Source organism: Oryx dammah, unplaced genomic scaffold (assembly GCF_014754425.2).
Source record: "Oryx dammah isolate SB20612 unplaced genomic scaffold, SCBI_Odam_1.1 HiC_scaffold_26, whole genome shotgun sequence".
Classification (NCBI taxonomy): domain Eukaryota; kingdom Metazoa; phylum Chordata; class Mammalia; order Artiodactyla; family Bovidae; genus Oryx; species Oryx dammah.
In genome coordinates, this window is record NW_024070210.1 from 77,821,495 (window position 1) to 77,846,873 (window position 25,379).

Consider the following 25,379-nt stretch of genomic DNA (forward strand, 5'->3'; position numbering starts at 1 on the left):
CTATTTCTCACACTTCCTTTAGTAAACATCTGCAATAATCTCAAACTGCCCATCTGATCCCTGTGCCTACAGATCACTTCAATTTTACCTCAGTGAAAATAAACAGGTCCTCATTTTCCATCCTTTTTACCTCAAAATCCATATACACAGAACCATTATTATTCATAGAGTCTGAGAAAAAGCAAAGACTTGCCTTTCATATGTTTTAAAACCCCTTATTCTTCTTTTAAAATAACCTACTAGAGGCAAAAAGCAGAATACAAATAGCAATAGTTAACAGCTAAAATATATTTTGTGTAAAACAGATAACGAATGGGAAGTTGCAAAATAAACAGGGAGCCCATACACAAACCCTTCATGGGGCTCAGCCCCTCCTCCAGCCACAGGCACATCATGAGGCCTCCGCGAGGTCACCATAAGGCATTTGCAATACTTAGTATTTCTTACCTACGTTGGTATAGTTATAACCACAAACACTTTTTAACCCTACAGATTTGTGATTTGGTCTTTTCCCTTCTCAATCTGTATCTCCTTCCACACTAGAATCTCTAACTTATAACTAAAAGAATCTGATAAGATGACAGAATTAAAATAAATATTTCCCACAGTAAGCTGGACTCCAAAACAGTAAGCATTGAAAGCAACTAAAAGAAGAGAGAAATCTCTCCAGTAAATATATTATCCGGCTTGGTTGGGTGTCTCAAGAATGTTCAGGTCTGTCTCACCACGATGTGTCCCAACAGGCAACTGTAAGCACTGGTATCCCATCCTATGAGCGCAACAAAGTGAACAGAAAATATTTGCTCAATGTTTGATATGAACTTGATCACTGACAAAATATTTCTTATAGTTCTGGAGGCAGGAAATCTAAAATCTGTTTTGCTGTCTACATCAAGGTCTTGGCAGGATTGATTCCTTCCAGGCTTTCTGAGGAAGAATCTGTTTCCTTTCATTTTGTAGCTTGGAAGCCACTTGTATCCATGGCTCAAGACCCCTTCTTGAATCACTCCAACATCTTACTTCCACCACCGTGGCTCCCTCATCTCCTGGAATCAAATATCTTTCTGACTCTGTCCTATAAGGTATGAAAATTTAATGCACAGAAACCTCAATTAAATAGAGCTGAAAGAAGAGGGGGAGCTCTCCCGACCTGCGGACATCACAGAGGGCAAAGGGAAGATGAAAGAAGCCTCTTCTTCCCTGGTGAGGACGCGGTCAATGGAAAGTCAAGGGCACTCTGTTTACTATAACCCTCCACATCTCCTTGTCTTCTCTATAAAAGCACTTCCTTTCCTTGTCCAGTGGGGACTTGCATGTGGCTCCTCATGGTTGCTGATCCAGACTGCAGTCCTTTGGTGATCTCAAATAAAATCACCTTTTATGGGGAAATACCTGGCAGTCTGCCATTGGTTCCTGTGATTCTGTTTTTGTTCTATTTGTTCCTTTGTTTTGCTTTGCTTCTATGTAGCATATATAAGTACAAAGACACAGTATTTGTCTTCCTCTGTCTGACTTATTTCACTAAGTATAATACACTCTGTATCTATCCATGTTGTTACATTTGGCATGATTACATTCTTTTTTTATATTTGATTAATGTTCCATTGTAGAGAGAGAGAGTGTGTGTGTGTATAGATAGTTAGATGAAAGATCGGTATTTTCTCTATCCATTCATCTATGAATGAACACTTAGCTTGGTTTTGGATCTTGGTTATTGTAAATAATGCTGCTATAAACATTTGGGTGCAGATACAGTTTTGAAGCGTTTTTGTTTTCTTTGGATAAATACCCAGGAGTGGAATTGCTGGGTTATATGGAAGTTATATTTTTAGTGTTTTGAGAGGAATCTCCATAATGTTTTCCATAGTAGCTGCAGCAATTTCCAACCCAGCAGCAGTGCACTAGCGTTTCCTCTCCTCTGCCTCCTCGCCACACTTGTTATTTTTTTTCTTTTGGTGATAGCCATACTGATAGATGTGAGGTGACACCTCATTTTGACATAGATTTGCTATTTTTCTGAATATTAGAGACTTTGGATGTCTTTTCATGTACTTGTTGGCTATCTCTTTGGAAAAATGGCTACTCAGGTCCTATGCCCATTCTTCAGTCAGACTGTGTTTTTGATATTGAGGTATATGATGTCTTTATGTATTTTGGATATTAACCCCTAATTGCAAATATTTACTCCCATTCAGTAGTTTGCCTTTTATTTTTGCTGGTGGTTTCTTTGCTGTTCATTAGATTTTACTTTGATTAGGTCCCGTTTATTTATTTTTGCTTTTGTTACCCTTGCCTTTGAGACAGAAAAAAATATTGCAAAGAGGAACATCAATGAGCATACTGCCTATATTTTCTTTTATGAGTTTTAAGGTTTCAGGTCTTACTTTTCAGTCTTTAATCCATTTTCAGTTTATATTTATATATGTTGTGTTATATTTTAGTTTTAGTCTTATCCTTGTAGGTGTTCAGTATGGTCAACACCACTTACTGAAGAAACTTGTCTTTTCCCCATTTTAAGAAGCTGGATAAAGTCATTCAGAGTAATATCTCTGTATGGCCACAGAGGGGCAACGCTGCTTCAGAGAAGATTAACTTTTGTCCCACATACACAGATTCTTCAAGGAGCCAGAAAGGATCCTTTAAATATCTATCAAATTTTTATCTCCAACGTTGGTTCAATTTACATCTATCATTCTTGCATGTATGTATGTGTCCATCTATCTTCCTAAATAGTATCTGTGTATATTTGTCTAACAGTTTGAAAAGTATGACTTTGAGAGTTAGTATCTCTGTAAAGAATATATATTGTCCTTTAAGATTAAGGCCACCTTAGTTTCTCTAATATAAATGTATAATGTTTTCACCCAGATACATGCCAAACTGCAATCATACTGAGTTAATCAGTGCCAGAATTCCCTTACCCCATTCTTTACTAAGAAATCTAGTGGTGGTATAAGTTCCAGTTCAAGCAGCTCCTCCATCAGAACTACTCTCTGACTGAGTCCAGAAGTGAGTCCATTATCATTTTCTTGGGTCCATCATATAGAAACACATTTCTCTTTAGTAGCTTTTATCTGAATGTACTTGAGTACTGGGAGTGGGTTGACCGAAGAGTGCTATTTCTGTTTCTTTCTTAAATGAGACCTAAGTATGACCATTTAGTAGGCACTTAGTATCGCTAGTAAATATATACTGAAGACATGTGTTAACAAAAAAATGAATAAAAAAGAAAACACACCAAAATTTAACAATAAAAAATCCCCTTAGAGAGCTGGACTAGATGGATTAGTATGTGAAGTGGGAATGGATATCATTGTTTCCTTTGAACCGTGAAGATGCTTTTCTTTGAGAGTATCTGAGATCACATCAATGCAGAGACCGCAAACTATTCTCTGTGCTTCAAAAATATGAGCTCCTTTGTTGCACCCTGGCAGAGCGGAGACCAGAATCTACCCCGTGACTGGACGGTGCGGCAAACTGCGTCCTTGCGATTGTCTTAGTAAGCGAGCCGAAGGGACATTCTTGGGTGGACTTGCTCTCTGATCCGCTTCACTGTCTACACCTGCCTCCGTCCCCATGGAAACAAAACAAGATGTTCCTGATCAACAGCAGAGCCTTAACTTTACTCCCTCTTTATGGTGTGCTAATCAAACTCTCCAGTATAACTATTCCCTAATGATCTTTTGTGTCTTCTACCAATAAAAGTGTGGGCTGAAAGGAGCCATTTTGTCTTCCTGCCATGGACAGCGGGAGGGCTCCCTGACTCCCCATTTGCCAAATTAAATGTGTCTGTCTTTTCATTAGGCACTCGCCCCCATCTCAAGTCTTTCTTACCTGCTGTGCTGGAAGAGGCACTCCTTAATTTCTGTCTCTATACCCTGATGTGTTGACTTCAAAAGCCAAACTGATCCTTCACATTTTTGTATTTTACCTGTGAGGTTAAGATGTAACTAAGGATGAGAACTACCAAAAATGTTTCATTACGGAATGATCATGGTCCCATATCTTCTGAATTCTGCAGAATTTTTCTAGTCAATTTTATCCTTTGGAGATCAAAGATCCTCCAGAATAGATTACTCTAGTGCTTCTCAATTTGTTTTCTCCATGCCTATTCTTGGAAATATTTTATTTGCCTAATTTATATTTTAGAAGAAATATAAATTGAAATTTATTTATTTATTTATTTATTTATTTATTTATTTTACTTCTGAAGGTCATGTAAAGTGTGGAAACATCTGAACGATGGTGTTAAAATTTAAGTTCCACCAGGGCAAAAGGACTATATATTCTTTATGTTCTAATGCATAAACTTAGCTTGTGAAAGTGAAAGTGTTAGTTACTCAGTAGTTTCAGACATTGTGACCCTGCCAGGCTCCCTTGGTCCATGGGATTCTCCAGGCAAGAATACTGGGGTGGATTGCCATTTCTTTCTCCAGGGGATCTTCCTGACCTAGGGAACACACCCTGGTCTCCTGCTTGGCAGGCAGATTCTTTACCGTCTGAGCCACCAGGGAAGCCATCAGGGAAGTTTAGCTAGTTATGAAATATTTTGCCCCTTGTGTATTCTCAGTAGACTTTAAGTAGTTTGCAAAGAGAGAGAGAGAGAGAGAGAGAGAGAAAGAAATGTCTCCTACATACTAATCTTGTGACTTCTTGGGAGTCTCTCTCTTCCCCATTGTCATATAACGTTATTTCCTATTAACACATCAACTTGTCCTGATATATGATTTTTAAACTTCTAGGAGGTGTAAGGAAAGGAAGAAGGGGATAGTGTGGGAGAAATTCTAACATGCTCTTTATCCATTTAAATTGGGGGAGCGCATTTCTGATTCCCAATTAATTTGATTTTTGGTGATTCTAAATTAGCACCAAATGAGAACTAGTACTTTTGAGAGAGAGAGGTTTAAGTGAAAGCAATTGTGAAAGGGTGAGGCCTGCTGAAAGAATAAAAGCAGGTGTGAACGTAAAGTCAGAGTTCTAGCTGGCTGAGAAGAGCAGAAGAGGAACTTGAGTTGCTGCTGAGCACTGGGGCCAGAAACAATGGACAAGATACTGGGAGCATCATTTTTGATCCTGTGGCTTCATCTAGTCTGTAAGTTGTGGAGGAGAAAACCTAGGCTATTTTGTTAATTAGGGGGACTGAGAAACTTGGATTACAAACAAGTTGATGCATATAGAAACTTAAAAAAAAGAAATATATTTTATGAAATTAATGGCTTTTATCTATTTAAGCAGGGGTGAATGGACAACAGAAGGAGAAAAGTGACCAACAGCAGGTCAAACAGAGCCCTCGATCTCTGACAGTCCAGGAAGGAGAGATTTCCATTCTGAACTGTAGTTATGAGAACAGTTTGTTTGACTACTTCCCATGGTACCGACAATATCCTGGTAAAGGCCCTGCGTTCTTGATAGCCATACGTTCAGTTGTGAATGAGATGGAAGATGGAAGACTCACAGTTTTCCTCAATAAGAGTGCCAAACAGCTCTCATTGCACGTCACAACTTCCCAGCCTGGAGACTCAGCCACCTACTTCTGTGCAGCAAGTGCACAGTGCTCCCCAGACACCTGCAGCCTGTACCCAAACCTGCAGCTGAGGCTCCAGACACATCCTGCTGTACAGATGAAACACACACACACAATTTGTTTGTGCATAAAAAGTCTTAATATATTTAAGAAAACTGAAAGTATACAGAATTTATTCTTTCATCAAAATGGAATTGATACAGAAAATCAGTTGTTAAAAGATGTCCCTAAAAACTTCCAAACATTTGGAATACATGCACTAACTTAAAAATAACATGGGTTAAAGAAAAAATTACGATGACTTTAGAAAATATTTTGAAAGTAAATATTGTGAGAGTACATGATATAAACATGTATGAGGTGCAGCTAAAATAATGCATAGAAGGAAATTTATCTTTTTAAATACTTATATCACTAAAGAAAAAAAGTTGAAAAACTATTATCAAGACTTGTAGCAAAAGATGATGGAAAAGCAAATTAAACTCATCACCAAAGAAGTCAATAATGAAATGTTTGATTAGTGAAATACAAAGAATGCTATGAAGATAACCATAAATACAAAGTCAACTTTTTAAAAAAGATGAATAACATTGATATATTCCTAGGTAGAATTATCCACGGAAAAAACAAAAACACAAATTATAAATATTAATAATAAAAAAGAAAACTATTCTGCAGGTTCTATAATGTTTTAAGGGTAATGAATAAATATCATTAAGTTTATGTCACTTTGTAAGTGTATAGCGGTAGATCTACACAGGTTGGGAAAACTTATATTTTGAAAAAGTGCAAAGACAACTCAATAGAAGTGACATAGTCTCATAAGCAAATGAGGTTGGGACAATTGAATATTGTTGGGAAATAATTGAAACTTGGCCTAAATATCACGTCTTATACAAAAATTTGAGCAGTCTCAAAATGGACCATCAGTTTAGTTCAGTTCAGTTGCTCAGTCATGTCTGTCTCTGTGCAACCATGGACTGTAGCACACCAGTTTTCCCTGTCCATCACCAACTCCCCAAGCCTGCTCAAACTCATGTCCATTAAGTTGATGATGCCATCCAACCATCTCATCCTGTCGTTCCCTTCTCCTCCTGGCTTCAGTCTTTCCCAGCATCAGGGTGTTTTCCAATGAATCAGTTCTTTGCATCAGGTGGCCAAAGTATTGTAACTTCAGCTTCATCAGTCCTTCCAACGAATATTCAGGGTTCATTTATTTTAGGATTGACTGTTTTGATCTCCTTGATGTCTGAGGGGCTCTCAAGAATCTTCTCCAACACCACAGTTCAAAAGCATCAATTCTTCAGCACTCAGCTTTCTTTATGGTCCAACTCTCACATCAATACATGACTGGTGGAAAAACCATAGCTTTGACTAGACAGACCTTTGTCCTATATCATGTATTGACAAAGATCCATATTCCTAACCCAGCCTAACTTAAAGGTGCTCAACATTTACATTAGTGTACAGTTGGAAGAAATCATCTAACACAAAGTCTATTTTATACTAAAGTGTTGAAAATCTCATGCAATTCCTTGAGTACTGTAGTAAAATTGGTGTGCTGCAAGGGGTCACAAAGAGTCAGACATTACTGAACGACTGAACTGAACTGAACTGAACTGACCTGAAAGTGGGCCTCCCAGGTGGCACCAATGGTAAAGAGCTGGCCTGCCAATGCAAGTAATGGGTTCAACCCCTGGATCAGGAAGATGCCCTGGAGGAGGACACGGCAGGCCACTCCCATAACCTTGCCTGGAGAATTTCATGGACAGAGGAGCCTGGTGGGCTTCAGTCCATAAGGTTGCAAAGAGTCAGACATGACTGTAGTGACTGAGAATACATACACTGAAAGTGAAAAGCAGAGTGACTGTATGAGCACAGAATGAATGCAAGTGGGCTGGTTGTTTACCATCATGATCTCAGGGCAGGCCAGGAGCTCAGCTCACTGCTGCTGCCAAGAATCACCAGAGAATATACACCACATCTTGTTAGCATGGGAAAAGACCAAATTTACAAATTCAAAGTATGGTTACCACTGAATGTGTATTACTTTCTTATCACTGTAAAGTTGAAAATCTGAAGTCAAAACATCGTAAGTTGGTGATTCTGTAGTTATTAAAAGAAACAGACTGTTGATACTTGCAATAGCTTAGATGGGGATTCCTAGATGGGTCAGTGGTAAAGAATCTGCCTGCAGTGCAGAAGACCCAGGTTTGATGCCTGGGTCAGGAAGATCCCCTGGAGAAGGAAATGGCAACCCCTCCAGTATTCTTCTCTGGAAAATTCCAAGGACAGAGTGGCCTGGCAGTCTACAGTACATGGGGTCTAAAAAGAGTATGACATGACTTAGCAACTAAACAACAATAGCCAGGATGGATCTCAGGATGTTATGCTGAATGAAAGAAAAATCAGTCTCAGAGGCTACATGATGTATGTCTACACTTATTGGATTATTATGATTGTATATATGGTGTGATTATACTTATACAACATCCTCAAAAGGACAAAACATAGAGATAAAAATGAGATTAGTAGTTACTGGGATTATAAACAGTTGCAGAGATATGGAGGGTATGCAAAGAGGGTTTCTTTAGAGAGATGTGTCATGATTTTAGTGGTGGTACAAGAACCTATATATGTGCTAAAACTTCATAAAGCTTCATATCAAAACCAAAGAGCATGTATAAAAACTGATGTATAAGATTATGGTCTGTATTTTGATAAAAATGTCATCAATATCAATTTATTAATATTTATGTGATTATTATATTAATATATATCTATATTTTATAACATCATGCTGCTGCACAGGCTGATGCAGTCATTCATGATCTCCTCTGCTTAGTTACAAATAATTTCAAGCCCAGGCATTAGCTACCTGCCAGCACTCAGAAGTCAAATGGGACAGAAGAGTAGAAGTCCCAGATAAATACAAACTCGCCTCCCTGCTTCACTCATTCATGAGTCATTTTGATCTTAAATTCCATGAACTGGCATTGTTTTAGACCTTGCCTGTGTGTTTCTTTTCTACTTGTCTATTTGCCTTTCATTCTTTTACATTAATTCATCCATTACGACACTGAAACCAAATGCAAGATTGACAGCTACATTCCACATGAACATGAAACAGTGCACAGAGCTTCAGTCACCAACTTCTGTGGTATTGACAGGTACTAAGTGCCTGCAGTCTGTAGATACTGAGTTTTGTAGAAGTGCATTATAGCAGTACATCAGAGAAAGATCTGGCATGTTTATCTTAACTTTATTTTACAAAGAGAAATAATAATGAGTGACTGAGAAGTTAGACTGAATACTCTGAACCAATGAGATAGAAAATGTGACATTTGGATGAGGGACGGGGGAGCCTGGTGGGCTGCCGTCTATGGGGTCGCACAGAGTCGGACACGACTGAAGCGACTTAGCAGCAGCAGCAGCAGTACACATGATCTAATAAGTACAATTGTACATTTAGAGGCAACAGGATTGAATAGCCTGATTTCCCTCAAAGTCTAATACATAAGACTCAATATCAGATTTCAAAAGAATAATATTTTATTCCAGTTATAATTTCATTTAAATATAAACCAAAGAACAGACGCTGAAATTCAGATGAACTGATGTTTTAAAATCATTTCATGTTGAAGTAGTTTTATTTATTGAAAAACCTAAGTAGAGTCCTGGAATTAAGTAAAAAAAAAAAAAAAAAAGATGAGATATTAATTACTTTGGTTAAGATTGCTTTTCACTCAGAAGGCCTAAGATCTGTGGAAGTTTTAAAACAGTTACTAGATTCTGGATGGAGAAAAGTAAGTATAGGCTAAATGAATGACCAATTAGTCGATTACAAGAATGTTTCAGAGGCTATACTAAGTTATATCTTAAACAGGATGGCAAAATTATTTTACTGAATAAATACCAATGTATGTCAACTTGTTTAACCTTCAGTTTCCCTCAGTTTAAACCTTTAACATTAATTGCTTTCTTCATGCCCCTTTTCAGGATCTGCCAAACTTAATGACCAGGGAAAGACAAGTAGCCAAAGTAAAGGTTTGTAGTGAGCAAGACTTTTTCCCTTCTGGGCACAGACAAGCTGGTCTAGGAACATGACAAACCCCACTTCCTGTCTGGGGGAGGAGCCATACAGGAGCCAGGTGCCGTGTATATGTGCTGTCAGGCACTTAAAGAATTCTTAGCTTGAGGCAGAATTAAACACATTTATGTACAGAATCCGTGCCTCATGCCGCTCTCCAGCCTGCTCTGGGTGTTCCTGGCCTTTGCCTTCTCCGGTAGGGATGCTTCCAAACATGGGTGCGTGTGTTCAGGGTGAAGGGACCGCACACAGGCATGTGGAGCTTCACAGGGACTTGGGGAGGAAAAGAGGATTGGGGAAAAGCAAGCGTCTTGTGATTTCAGTTTGGCTTATAAATTTTTGAGTCAGTCCAAAATTAATTTCTGCATTATTTTGTTCCTATTTTGGCTCTGTTTTCTCACATTTTCCACAGGATCTTGTGTGGCCCAGAAAGTTACTCAAGACCAGTCAGACATAATCAAGCAAGCGGGGCAGTTAGTCATTTTTAACTGTCAGTATGGAATAGGTTGGTTCACCTACTACTACTCCATTTATTGGTACAAGCAGCTTCCCAGGGGACAGATGACTCTCCTTATTCATCAACATTCAGAACACGGGAATGCAGCGAATGGCCGCTACTCTGTAAACTTCCAGAAAGCAGATAAATCCATCAGCCTCACCATTTCAGCCTTACAGCTGGAAGACTCGGCAAAGTACTTCTGTGCTCTAAGGGAGCTCTCAAGTACAAGTACAAAAGAACATGATCACAATGCTTGAAGTAATGGGAAAAGCCGTACAGAGCTTAATAAAAACCCCAGAGCTTAATAAGAGAGCTCCACTGCTGCAGGACTCCAGCTGAAATGCACACCTGCAGACCCCAGACAAGAAATAGTAATCATGTGATTGCTTAATGTGTGGTCTGAATCAGAAAATTTAATTCTAAATTAAAGCTTCTTCTATGTCCAGAGAAACTTTCTACTGTTTACATTCTCCTCTTGAATTTTTGACTAAATTAATCATACAGAACATGTGTAAAGTTGTCTAAACTTATTCCAAAGTTAATTAAAAGTGACAGTTTCACTAAAATACACTAATGTCACAAATCTGGGTATAGTTATCTGAAATCATCATGAAAATCATTTCCTTAGTCCTTTCTTAGACTTGTGTCACTTAAGGTACAATCAGAGAAGCAGATCACCAGTGGTATCAAATAAGAAATTAATGATGAAGATTAGAACTGAGGCAATTGCTAGATCTGGTGGAAGAGTGTATACAAAGCTGTTATCTTTGGATCTGGTGTTGAGACTGAATTCATTGTTAATCAGCTAGAGCAAAGTTAGGGAGAGACTGAAGCATAGACAAACTGTGACTCATAAGGACATACTAGAACCATGAGGGTAATGGAACCCACGTAGACACACTAAAACTTGTCTATGTCTCACCTCCTTCAGTCTCACAGTAGAGGGTGAGCTTAGGAGAAGTGAGTGTCATTTGGCATACATACACACTTACTTGGCTACATACATACTTGGCCCAAGACAAACGGAAGATGAGGAGGAGGTCTGGTGGGAAGTGGAGGGGTCGTGAGTCAACAATGAGCTATCAGATCAGGAGGAACACCTGTGAGTAACCATAGTCCCTGGAGCCCCGCACCAACCCAAACATAAAAGCTGTGGCTGCTTCATCACAACGACCTTCCACATGTCACACTAACTTCTTTTGTGGCCAACCCTAAGCCAGAACAATATGGGAAGCACATTCTGGGAAAGATACTTCCAGCTAGTTAAGACAGATCAAAGCTGCTACAGTACCCTCTTTGTTAACTTGGCATCCCTCTGTTTGCTCTAACAGCTTTTGAATAAAGACCACAGCAAAACTATGCTTCTTGCTAATGTTGTTATCGCTGTTCAGTCACTAAGTCATGCCTGATTCTTTGTGATCCCATGGACTGCAGCACACTAGGCTCCTCTATCCTGCCAGGCATGGAAATAGAGAATAAGTATAGTTGAGGATGAAGGATAATTTATTAAAATTATTAAACTGGAATTTCAAAATGGATGAACTTTATGGAATGTCACTTATACCTCAGTAGAGTTGCTCAAAATAAAAAAGACTGTTCTGTCTTACCGGTGTCACAGTCCAGGAATAGTGTTATTCAACATGCACATATTTATTTAAACAGTGATTCTGTACCCACATTTTCCCTCAGTTCACTTTAGTCACTCAGTTGTTTCCAACTCTTTGAGACACCGTGGACTGCAGAACATGAAGCCTCCCTATCCATCACAAACTCCTGGATCTTACTCCAACTCATGAGTCGGTGATGCCATCCAATCTGTCATCCATCTCTGTCATTCCCTTCTCCCCCCAGCTTCAATCTTTCCCAGCTTCAGGGTCTTTTCAAATGAGTCAGTTCTTCACATCAGGTGGCCAAAGTATTGGAGTGTCAGCTTCAGCATCAATACTTCCAATGAATATTCAAGACTGATTTCCTTTAGGATGGACTGGTTGGATCTCCTTGCAGTCCAAGGCTCTTTCAAGAGTCTTCTACACCAAAATACAAAAGTATCAATTCTTCAGTGCTCGTTTTCTTTGTAGTCCAACTCTCACATACATACATGACTACTGGAAAAATCATATCTTTGACTAGACAGACATTTGTGGGCAAAGTAATGTCTTTGGTTTTTAATAAGCTGTCTAGGTTGGTCATAACTTTTCTTGCAAGAAGCAAGTGTCTTTTAATTTCATGGCTGCAGTCACCATCTGCAGTGATTTTGGAGCCAAAAAAAATAAATTTCTGACACTGTTTCCACTATTTCTCCATTTATTTGCCATGAAGTGATGGGACCGGATGCCATGATCTTAGTTTTCTGAATGTTGAGCTTTAAGCCAACTTTTTCACTCTCCTCTTGCACTTCCATCAGGAAGCTCTTTAGTTCCTCCTCACTTTCTGCTATAAGGGTGGTGTCATCTGCATATCTGAGGTTATTGATATTCCTCCCAGCAATCTTGATTCCAGCTTGTGTTTCCTCCAGTCCAGCATTTCTCACGATGTACTCTGCATATAAGTTAATAAGCAGGGTGACAATATACAGCCTTGACATACTCCTTTCCCAATTTGGAACCAGTCTATTGTTCCATGTCCAGTTCTAACTGTTGCTTCTTGACCTGCATACAGATTACTCAGGAGGCAGGTCAGGTGGTCTGGTATTCCCATCTCTTTAAGAATTTTCCACAGTTTGCTGTGATCTACACAGTCAAAGGCTTTGGCTTAGTCAATAAAGCAGAAATAGATGTTTTTCTGGAACTTTCTTGCTTTTTCAGGGATCCAGAGGATGTTGGCAATTTGATCTCTGGTTCCTCAGCTTTTTCTAAATCCAGCTTGAACATCTGGAAGTTCATGCTTCATGTACTGTTGAATTTGGCTTGGAGAATTATGAGCAATACTTTGCTAGCATGTGAGATGAGTGCAATTGTGCAATAGTTTGAACATTCTTTGGCATTGCCTTTCTTTGGGATTGGAATGAAAACTGACCTTTTCCAGTCCTGTGGCCACTGCTGAGTTTTCCAAATTTGCTGGCATATTGAGCACAACACTTTCACAGCATCATCTTTTAGGATTTGAAATAGCTCAACTGGAATTCCATCACCTCTACTAGCTTTGTTTGTAGTGATGCTTTCTAAGGCCCACTTGACTTCACATTCCAGGATGTCTGGCCCTAGGTGAGTGATCACACCATTGTGGTTATCTGGGTTGTGAAGATCATTTTTGTATAGTTCTTCTGTGTATTCTTGCCACCTCTTCTTAATATCTTCTGCTTCTGTTAGGTCCATACCATTTCTGTCTTTTATTGTGCCCATCTTTGCATGAAATTTTCCCTTGGTATCTTTAATTTTCTTGAAGAATTCTCTAATCTTTCCCATTCTATTGTTTTCCTCTATTTCTTTGCATTGATCACTGAGAAAGGCTTTCTTATCTCTCTCTGCTATTCTTTGAATCTCTGCATTAAATGGGTATATTTTTCCTCTTCTCCTTTGCTTTTCACTTCTCTTCTTCACAGCTATTTGTAAAGCCTCCTCAGACAACCATTTTGCCTCTTTGCATTTCTTTTTCTTGGGGACGGTCTTGATTCCTGAGTCTGGTACAGTGTCATATGCCTCCGTCCATAGGTTTCAGGCACTCTGCCTGTCAGCTCTGATCCCTTGAATCTATTTGTCACTGCCGCTGTATAGTCATAAGGGATTTGATTTAGGCCATACTTGAATGGTCTTGTGGTTTTCCCTACTTTCTTCAATTTAAGTCTGAATTTGGCAACAAGGAGTTCATGATCTGAGCCATAGTCAGCTCCTGGTCTTGTTTTTGCTGACTGTATAGAGCTTCTCCATCTTTGGCTGCAAAGAATATAATCAGTCTGATTTCGGTATTGACCATCTGGTGATGTCCATGTGTAGAGTCCTCTCTTGTGTTGTTGGAAGAGATTGTTTGCTATGGCCAGTGAGTTCTCATGGCAAAACTCTGTTAGCCTTTGCCCTGCTTCATTCTGTACTCCAAGGCAAAATTTGCCTGTTACTCCAGGTATTTCTTGACTTCCTACGTTTGCATTCCAGTCTCCTATAATGGAAAGCACAACTTCTTTGGGTGTTAGTTCTAGAGGGTCTTGTAGGTCTTCATAGAACCATTCAACTTCAGCTTCTTTAGCATTATTGGTCAGGTTGAATGGTTTGTCTTGGATCCAAACAGAGATCATTCTGTCGTTTTTGAAATTGCATCCGATTACTGCATTTCAGACTCTTTGGTTGACTATGATGGCTACTCCATCTTTCAATGCTCACAAAGTGACAAAAAAATCACTCTTTATGTAGGTTCAGTTTATATATATATATATATATATATATATACATATATATATAAAATTTAAAAGTAAAGTTGTTTAATACTGCAAAATGTTTTAGGCAAGACTGTTATGAATATTGTGTTGATTTGTGAGCACCCTTCAGAATCACAGGTGAGTGCATAAGAGATGGGAAAAAAAGATCCTGAAAACTCTTGGGAAATAATATTTCATTTTGCAAAAGTCTCTTGCATCCACACCAGCTAGATAATTAAGTTTTGTTTTTTCTTCCCTAAAATCCTCCACAAATTCCAAATCAGAGTTTGCCTTCTTTGCAATGTTCTTAAAACATGCCCCTCAAGTCCTAACATAATGACCTTTCTATTTCCCACTTTCACTCCACTCCTCTCCAGTCCATTCTGAATTGGTTGAGGTGGGAGGGTGGGACTTCCTGTCACAAAGTAAGGAAGCTGGGTGAGCTGATTGGCTGTAGGAGCAAGAACATTTCTGCATGGACTTATGACGTTCACCCCCTCAGGGTTCAGTGAAGTATTTTACAGCGGAAATGTCTCAGTAAGAAAATGAAGCATCATGAAGAGGCTAGCAGGCACTGTGTTGGGGCTTTTGTTTTCCCAGGTTTGCTGTGAGTTGGGGCTGACCCACAGGGGACTCTGAAGGATTGACCAGCTTCTGCATTTTTAAGGGAGAGAGAGGGGCTGACAAGACTTGCAGACTTTCTATCCTTTTCATCATCTATGGGGATTGGGGGGCAGTGCAGTTTCAGGGTTTTGTAGGAGCTAAGGTGACCCTCACCTGTGACTACTTCTCTTTCCTCATCAGGTGTGTGAGAAGTGAATGTTGAGCAGAGTCCCCCAGCACTGAATCTCCAGGAGGGAGTCAACTCCACATATTGGTGTAATTTTTCCACTTCCCCACAGAGTGTGAATTGGTAATAAGAACCCTGGGGGCTGTCTCATTCATCTGGTTTACTTTCCTTTAGGGACAAAACAGGACGGAAGATTAAAGGCCACCACAGTCCCTACAGAATGCTGCAACTCACTGCACATTTTCTCTTCACAGACCACAGACTCAGGCTCTTACTTCTGTGCTGTACAGCACAGCGCTCCCCAGGCACCTGCAGCGGGTACACACACCCTTCGTGGGGCTCAGCCCCTCCTCCAGCCACAGTCACACCATGAGGCCTCCGTGAGGTCACCATAAGGCATTTGCAATACTTAGTATTTCTTACCCACATTGGTATAGTTATAACCACAAACACTTTTTAACCCTACAGATTTGGGATTTGGTCTTTTCCCTTCCCAATCTGTATCTCCTTCTGCACTAGCACCTCTAACTTGTAACTAAAAGAATAGCTGATAAGAGGATAGAATTAAAATAAATATTTTCCAAGTATGCTGGACTCCAAAACAGTAAACATTGAAAGCAACTAAAAGAAGATAGAAATCTCTCCAGTAAATATATTATCCAGCTTGGTTGGGTGTCTCAAGAATGTTCAGGTCTGTTTCACCACAATCTGTCCCATCCTGTGAGTGCAGCAAAGTGAACAGAAAATATTTGCTCAATGTTTAATATGAACTTGATCACTTACAAAATATCTTATAGTTCTGGATGCAAGAAATCTAAAATCTGTTTTGCTGTCTACAGTCAAGGTCTCGGCAGGGTTGTTTCCTTCCAGATTCTCTAGGAAGAATCTGTTTCCTTTCATTTTGTAGTTTCTGGAAGCCACCTGGATTCCATGGCTCAAGACTCCTTCTTGAATCACTCCAACATCTTACTTCCACCACCATGGCTCCCTCCTCTTACAGAGTTAAATATTTTTCTGACTCTCTCCTATAAGGTACAAAAATTTAATGCACAGGAATCTCAATTAAATAGAGCTGGCAGAAGAGGGGGAGCTCTCCTGACTTGTGGACATCACGGGGGGCAAAGAGAAAAGAAGCCCCTTCTTCCCTGGTCAGGATGCAGTCAATAGAAAGTTAAGGGCACTCTGTTTACTATCACTGTCCCAGTTTCCATATCTTCTCTATAAAAGCATTTTCTTTCCTTGTCCAGTGGAAACTTGCATATGGCTCCTCATTGTTGCTGATCCGGAACTGCAGTCCGTTGGTGATCTCAAATAAACTCATCTTTTATGGGGAAATACTTTGCAGTCTGCCGTTTGTTCCCTGTCCCTGTGATTCTGTTTTTGTCCTATTTGTTCCTTTGTTTTGCTTTGTTTTTATATATGATATAAAAATTAAAAAAACACAGTATTTGTCTTTCTCTGTCTGACTTATTTCACTAAGTTTAATACACTTCATATCTATCCACGTTGTTCCATTTGGCACAATTACATTCTTTTTTGTATTTGATTAATGTTCCATTGTGGTGTGTGTGTGTGTGTAGATAGATAGTTAGATGAAAGGTCAGTATTTTCTCTATCCATTCATCTCTGAATGAACACTTAGCTTGGTTCTGGATCTTGGTTATTGTAAATAATGCTGCTATAAACATTTGGGTGCAGATACCATTTTGAAGCGTTTTTGTTTTCTTTGGATAAATACCCAGGAGTGGAATTGCTGGGTTATATGGAGTTATATTTTTAGTGTTTTGAAAGGAATCTCCATAATGTTTTCCATAGTTCAGTTCAGTTCAGTTCAGTCGCTCAGTCGTGTCTGACTCTTTGCAACCCCATGAATTGCAGCACGCCAGGCCTCCCTGTCCATCACCATCTCCTGGCGCTCACTCAGACTCACGTCCATCGAGTCTGTAATGCCATCCAGCCATCTCATCCTGGGTCGTCCCCTTCTCCTCCTGCCCCCAATCCCTCCCAGCATCAGAGTCTTTTCCAATGAGTCAACTCTTCGCATGAGGTGTCCAAAGAACTGGAGCTTCAGCTTTAGCATCATTCCTTCCAAAGAAATCCCAGGGTTGATCTCCTTCAGAATGGACTGGTTGGATCTCCTTGCAGTCCAAGGGACTCTCAAGAGTCTTCTCCAACACCACAGTTCAAAAGCGTCAATTCTTCGATGCTCAGCCGTCTTCACAGTCCAACTCTCACATTCACACATGACCACAGGAAAAACCATAGCCTTGACTAGACGGACCTTAGTCAGCAAAGTAATGTCTCGGCTTTTGAATATACTGTCTAGGTTGGTCATAACTTTTCTTCCAAGGAGTAAGCGTCTTTTAATTTCCATAGTAGCTGCAGCAATTTCCAACCCAGCAGCAGTGCACTAGGGTTTCCTCTCCTCTGCCTCCTCACCACACTTGTTATTTTTTTTTCTTTTGATGATAACCAAACTGATAGATGTGAAGTGACACCTCATTTTGACATAGATTTGCTATTTTTCTGAATATTAGAGACTTTCGGTATCTTCTCATGTACCTGTTGGCTATCTCTTTGGAAAAATGGCTACTCAGGTCCTATGCCCCTTCTTCAGTCAGACTGTGTTTTTGATATTGAGGTATATGATGTCTTTGTATTTTGGATACTAACCCCTTATTAAAGATATTTACTCCCATTCAGTAGTTTGCCTTTTATTTTTGCTGGTGGTTTCTTTGCTATGCATTAGATTTTAGTTTGATTAGGTCCCGTTTATTTATTTTTGCTTTTGTTGCCCTTGCCTTTGAGACAGAAAAAAATATTGCAAAGAGGAACATCAATGAGCATACTGCCTTTATTTTCTTTTATGAGTTTTAAGGTTTCAGGTCTTACATTTCAGTCTTTAATCCATTTTGAGTTTATATTTATATATGTTGTGTTATATTTTAGTTTTAGTCTTATCCTTGTAGGTGTTCAGTATGGTCAACACCACTTACTGAAGAAACTTGTCTTTTCCCCATTTTAAGAAGCTGGATAAAGTCATTCAGAGTAATAGCTCTATATGGCCACAGAGGGGCAACGCTGCTTCAGAGAAGATTGACTTTTGTCTCACATACACAGCAGAGAAGGCAATGGTGCCCCACTCAGGTACTCTTGCCTGGAAAATCCCATGGACCGAGGAGCCTGGTATGCTGCAGTCCATGGGGTCGCTAACAGTCGGACACGACTGAGCGACTTCACTTTCAATTTTCACTTTCCACTTTCATGCATTGGAGAAGGAAATGGCAACCCACTCCAGTGTTCTTGCCTGGGGAATCCCAGGGACGGAGGAGCCTGGTGGGCTGCCGTCTGTAGGGTCACATAGAGTCGGACACAACTGAAGTGACTTAGCAGCACATACACAGATTCTTCAAGGAGCCAGAGAGGATCTTTAAATATCAAATGTTTACCTTCATATTTGCTTCAGTTTCCATCTCTCAATCCTGTGTGTATGTAGGTATCCCTCCATCCATCTAAATAGTATCTGTGTATATTTTAGTCCAACAGTTTGACAAATGTGGTTCTGAAAATTAATATTTCTTTAAACAATATGTTTTGTCCTCTGAGATTAAGACCACATTAGTTTCTCTAATATAAATTTATGTTTGCACCCAGATACATCCCAAATCATACTGAGTTAACCAGTGCCAGAATTCCCTTACCCCATTCTTTATTAAGAAATCTAGTGGTGGTGTAAGTTCCAGTTCAAGCAGCTCGTCCATCAGAACTACTCTCTGACTGAGCCCAGAAGTGAGGCCATTATCATTTTCTTGGATGCATCATATAGAAACACATTTCTCCTTAGTAGCTTTTATCTCAATGTACTTGAGTATTGGGAGTGGGTAGGCTGAAGATTGCTACTTCTGTCTCTTTCTGGAGTGAGACCCAAGTATGACCATTTAGTAGGCATGAGTAAATATATATTGAAGATATGTATGAATGAGTGAATAAATGAAAGAGAAAACACACCAAAAATTCAACAAACAATAAAACATCCCCTTAGAGAGCTGGAGTAGATGGGATTAGATTGAGGAGTGGGAATGGTTATTATTGTCTCCTTTTGAACTGTGATGATGTTTTTCTTTGATAGTGTCTGAGATGACATCAAACACAGAGACCACAAACTCTTCTTTGTGCTTAAAAAAAAATGAGCTCCTTAATTTCTGTCTCTATCCCCTGATATGTTGACATCAGAAGCCAAATTGACTCTTCACATTTTTGGATTTTGCCTGTGAGGATAAGGTAACTCAGGGTGAGAACTACCAAAAATATTTCTTTACTGAATGATCATGGTCTCATATTGTCTGCAGAATTTCTGCAGAATTTTCCTAGCCAGTCTTATCCATTTGGAGATCAAATGTCCTCCAGAAAAGATTATTCCAATGCTCCTCAGTTTATTTTCTCTATGCATATTCTTGGAAACATTTTATTTGCCTGATTTATATTTTAAAAGAAATATAAACTGAAATTGATCTAATTATATTTTATTAATTCTTAGGATCATGTAAAGTGTGGAAACATTGAGTGATCGTGTTAAAATTTAAGTTCCATCAGGGCAAAAGGACTATGTATCTTTATGTTCTGCTCCATAAGCTTTGCTTGAATGATACATTATGCCCCTTGTGTATTTGCAATAGACTTTAATTAGTATTTGTAATAAAAAAGAAATACCCTGTAATGCTGATTTGTAAAATCGTGGGAGGCCATCTCTTCCCTGTTGTAGACTAATCTTATTCCTATTAAAACATCAAACTCTCCTGATATATGATTTTTAACCTTCTAGGAGGTGTGAGGAAAAGGAAGAAGGGGATAGAGTGAGAGAAATTCTAACCTGGTCTTCATGCTTGTAAGGGGGGCATTTCTGATTCCCAATTAATTTGATTTTTGGTGATTCTAAATTAGCACTGAATGAGAACTAGTACTTTTGAGAGAGATAAGTTTGAGAAAAGCACTTATGAAAGGGTGGGACCTACTGAAAGAATAAAAATAGGTGTTAGCTTAAAGTTAGAGTTCTAACTGGCTGAGAAGAGAAGAGGATCTGGAAGTGCCACTGAGCACTGGTGCCAGAAACAATGGAAAAGATACTGGGAGCATCATTTTTGATTCTGTGGCTTCAACTTCATTTTGATTCCGTGAGTTGTGGAGGAGAAAACCTTGGATATCTCATTAATTAGGAAGACTGAGAAAACAGGACAAGTTCCTGCAGATATTCTTAAAAAAGAAATATATTTTATGGAATTAGTGGCTTTTATCTCTCTAAGCAGGGGTGAATGGACAACAGAAGGAGAAAAATGACCAATAGCCGGTCAAACAGAGCCCTCGATCTCTGACAGTCCAGGAAGGAGAGATTTCCATTCTGAACTATAATTATGAGAAGAGTGCATTTGACTACTTCCCATGGTACTGACAATATCCTGGTAAAGGCCCTGCGTTCTTGATAGCCATACGTTCAGTTGTGAATGAGATGGAAGATGGAAGCCTCACAGTTTTCCTCAATAAGAGTGCCAAACAGCTCTCATTGCACATCGCAACTTCCCAGCCTGGAGACTCAGCCACCTACTTCTGTGCAGCAAGTGCACAGTGCTCCCCAGACACCTGGAGCCTGTACCCAAACCTGCAGCCGAGGCTCCAGACACACCCTGCAGTGCAGATGAAATACACACACAGACACACAATTTGTTTGTGCATAAAAAGTCTTAATATATTTAGGAAAACTGACATTATATAGAATTTATTTTTTGACCCAAATGGAAGTGCAAAGAGACGTCTCTAGAAACTCCCAATATGTATTTGGTATATATTTAAAACCTATAACTTTAAAACAACCCTAGGTTAAAGAAACAATTACACTTTGTATAATAAGCTCCAGTTTCATCCACCTCATTAGAACTGATTCAAATGTGTTCTTTTTAACAGCTGAGAAATATTCCATTGTGTATATGTACCACAATTTTTCTTATCCATTCATCTGCCGATGGACATCTAGGTTGCTTCCATGTCCTAGCTATTGTAAACAGTGCTGCAATGAACATTGGGGTACACATGTCTCTTTCAATTCTGGAGCGGTAGCATAGTTTTATGAGCAAATGAGATTAGGACAATTGGATATTCTTGGGAAACAATTGAAACTTGATCTAAATATCACATCTTATATAAAAATTTGAGTATAGTCTCAAAGTGAACCATACATCCAAGTATTAAAATGTATCATTACAAATCTTTAAGAAAAACATAAGAGAATATCTTCACGACCTATGTCTGGACAAAAAGGCTTTTGACATGACACCAAAAGCACAATCCATTAACAAAACAGATTTCATCAAAATTTAAAATGTTTGCTCTGTAAAAGACACTATTAAGAGAAGGAAAAAGATAAACCACAGAATGGCAGGAAATATTTGTAAACACATTTTCATCAAGAGACCATATTCAGAATTCAATTAACTGTCTGAACTCAGCAGGAAGAAAAGCAAACAGTCCAGCTGAAACCTGGACAAAAGATTCACACAGAGACTTTACCAAAAAGCTATCTGATAATGAAATAAGAATATAAAGAGATGATTAGAATTATTAGTAATTAGGGAAATGCAAATTAAGCCACAAAAAGATAACACGTCACATTTCTCACAGGCTAAAATTAAAAATACTAAAAATACCAAGTTCTGGCAAAACTGCAGAGAAATTGGATCACTCATACATTGCTGGTGGGTGAATGGTCTAGCCACTCTGGAAAAAAGTTCAGCAGTTTCACCTGAACTTAAATATTCACTTACCTTATAGCTCAGCAATCACACTCCTGGGTGTTTATGCTTGAAAATGAAAAACTTATATTCATACAAAATCTGTACATGAATATTCATAGCAGCTCTATTTCTGATTATCGAAAACTGGAAACCAGCCAAATGTTCTTCACTGGGTGAATAGACAAACAAATCCACTGTAATACATCTGTACAATGACATATTATTTATAGATTTTTCTCAACTTGCAGTAGAGTTGTGTCTCAATAAACCAATTTCAGTTGAGAGGGTCATAAATGGAAAATGCATTTATTATACCTAACCCACTGAATTGAGTCTAAGTTAAAGGTGCTCAACACTGACATTAACCTGCACCTGGTAGAAATCATCTAACACAAAATCTGTTTTATATTAAAGTTTTGAAAATCTCATATAATTTAGTGAGTACTGTACTGAAAGTGGGGCTTCCCTGGTGGCTCTAATGGATAAAGAACCTGCCTGCTAAAGCAGGAGACATAAGAGGTGCAGGTTAAATCCCTGGATCAGGAAGATCCCTTGGAGGAGGGCATAGCACCACACTTCAGTATTCTTGCCTGGAGAATCCCATGGACAGAGGAGCCTGGTGGGCTACAGTCCATACAATCTCAAAGAGTCGGACACAACTGCAGGAACACACATATACTAAAAGTAAAAAACGAATGATTGTATCAGTACAGAGTGAATCCAAGTATGTTGGTTGTTTACTCTCATGATCTCAGGGCTGGCCAGGAGCTCAGCTCACTGCTGTTGCCCAGAATCACCGGGGAATATTATACCACATGTTGCTAGCATGGGGAAAGATCATATTTAAAAATTCAAAGTATGGTTTCTACTTTCTACTGAAAGTTCATCACTTTCTTGCCATTGTAAGGTAAAAAAATCCAAAGTCAAAACATCATAAGATGGTGACAATCTTCAGTGGTTAAAAGAATCAGACTACTGATACGTGCAATAGCCTAGATGGGGCTTCCTTGGTGGCTCAGTGATAAAAATCCGCTGGCCAAGCGGGAGATGAGAGTTTGATCTCTGGGTCAAGAAGATTCCTTGAGAAGGAAAAGGCAACTCACTCTGATATTCGTGCCTGGAAAATTCCATAGACAGAGGAGCCTGGTGGGCTACAGTCCATGGGGGTCACAAAAGAGTCAGATAGGACTTAGAGACTAAACAACAATAGCTTAGATGGATGTCAGGACGTTATGCTGAATGAAAAGGTAGTCAATCTCAGAGGCCACATGGTTTATGATTACACTTACTGGATTATTATGATACTTACATTGTGTGATTTTGCTTAAACAACATTCTCAAAGGCACAAAATATAAAGATGAAAAGGAGATGAGTAGTTAGTAGGGTTATAAAGAGTTGCAGAGATGGGGAGGTTATTCAAAGAGGATTCTTTAGAGAGATGAAACAATTCTGTGTCATGATTTCAGTGGTGGTACAAGAACTTATACATGTGATAAAATTTCTTAGAGCGATGTATGAAAACCTAAGAGTCTATATCAAAATTGATGTATAAGGTTATGATATTTTGCTAAAATTGTATTAATATCAATTTCTTGATAGATATGAAATCAATATCAGATTTCAAAAGAATAATATTTTATTCTGGTTATCATTTCATTTAAATATAAACCACTGAATAGGCTCTGAAATTCAGATGGGCTGATTTTCTTAAATCATTTCATGTTGCAGTAATTTTATTTATTGAAAAACCTAAGTATAGCCCTGGAACTCAGTACAAAGAGAACAAAAGAGATACATTCATTATTTTGGATAAAATTGTTTTTCTCCCAGAAGGCCTAAGATCTGTGAATGTTTTGAAACAGTCATTAGATTCTGGACAGAGAAAAGTAAGTATAGGCTAAATGAATGACCAATCAGTAGATTTCAATAAAGTTTCGTAGGCTATACAAAATTACATCTTAAACAGGATGGCAGATAATTTTACTGAATAATTACCAATGTATGTCAACATGTTTAATCTTTAGTTCCCTTCAATTCAAATCTTTAATATTAATTGCCTTTTTCAAGCCCTTTTTCAGGATCTGCCAAATTTAATGACCAGGGAAACACGAGTAGACAAAGTAAAAGTTTGTGGTGAGCCAAACTTTTTTCCATCTGAGCACAGACCAGCTGGTCTAGGAACATGACAAACGGCACTTCCTGTCTGGGGGAGGAGCCACACAGGAACCAGGTACTGTGTATATGTGCTGCCAGGCACTTACAGACACTGAAATCTTAGCTTGAGGCAGAATTAAACACATTTGTGCAAGGGAATCCATGCCTCATGCCGCTCTCCAGTCTGCTCTGGGTGTTCCTGGCCTTCACCTTCTCTGGTAGGGATGCTTCCAAACATGGGTGTGAGTATTCAGGGTGAAAGGACTGCACACAGGCACGTGGAGCTTCACAGGGACTTGGGGAGGAAAGGAGGACTGGGGAAAAGCAAGCGTCTTAGGATTTCAGTTTGGTTTGTAAATATTTGGGTCCAAAATAGGTCTAATTTCTACATTATTTTGTTCACTATTTCAGCTCTGTTTTCTTCTTTTCTCCACAGGATCTGGTGTGGCCCAGAGTGTTACTCAAGACCAGCCAGACATACTCAGTGAAGTGGGGAAGACAATCACCCTGAACTGTCGGTATGAAACAAGTTGGAACATGTTCTACTACTACATTTTTTGGTACAAGCAGCTTTCCAGTGGACAGATGACTTATCTTATTCGTCAGTATTCAGATGATGGGAATGCAAGAGATGGCCGCTACTCTGTAAATTTCCAGAAAGCTCATAAGTCCATCAGCCTCACCATTTCAGCCTTAGAGCTGGAAGATTCTGCAATGTACTTCTGTGTTCTCAGAGCATCACAGTGCTTGAAGTAATAGGAAAGGCTGAACAAAAACCCCAGAACTAAATAAAAGAGAGACCCCCTGCTGCAGGAACCCAGCTGAAATGCACACCTGCAGACCCCAGACAAGAAATGGTAGTCCTGCAGTTGCTTCATCTGTAGTCTGGATCAGAGGATTTAATTCTAAATAACAGTTTCTTTGATGTCATTTGGAAGCAGGTGTCCAGAGTGACTGTTGACTAATACGTTCTCCTCTTCAATTCTTGACTTTAAGTCATACAGGAGATGTGTAAAGTTGTCTAAAGCTGTAAACTTGCTCCATAATAAAGTGACAGTTTCACTAAAATACACTTACATCACAAATCTGGGTATAGTTATCATGAATCATCAAGAAAATCATTTCCTTAGTCCTTTCTTCTTAGACTTGTGTCACTTAAGGTACAGTCAGAGAAGCAGAACCACTAGTGGT

At 39.1% G+C, this 25,379-nt stretch overlaps 2 gene segments (V, D, J or C); both read left to right on the forward strand.

The window, feature by feature from the left end:
• Nucleotides 1-9,761: 9,761 nt before the first annotated feature.
• Nucleotides 9,762-10,370, forward strand: LOC120853725. The segment is given in 2 exon segments: nucleotides 9,762-9,810; nucleotides 10,027-10,370. Coding segments are annotated over 2 exon segments (393 nt in total).
• A 13,926-nt stretch (nucleotides 10,371-24,296) lies between these two features.
• Nucleotides 24,297-24,944, forward strand: LOC120853726. The segment is given in 2 exon segments: nucleotides 24,297-24,406; nucleotides 24,625-24,944. Coding segments are annotated over 2 exon segments (369 nt in total).
• Nucleotides 24,945-25,379: the final 435 nt, after the last annotated feature.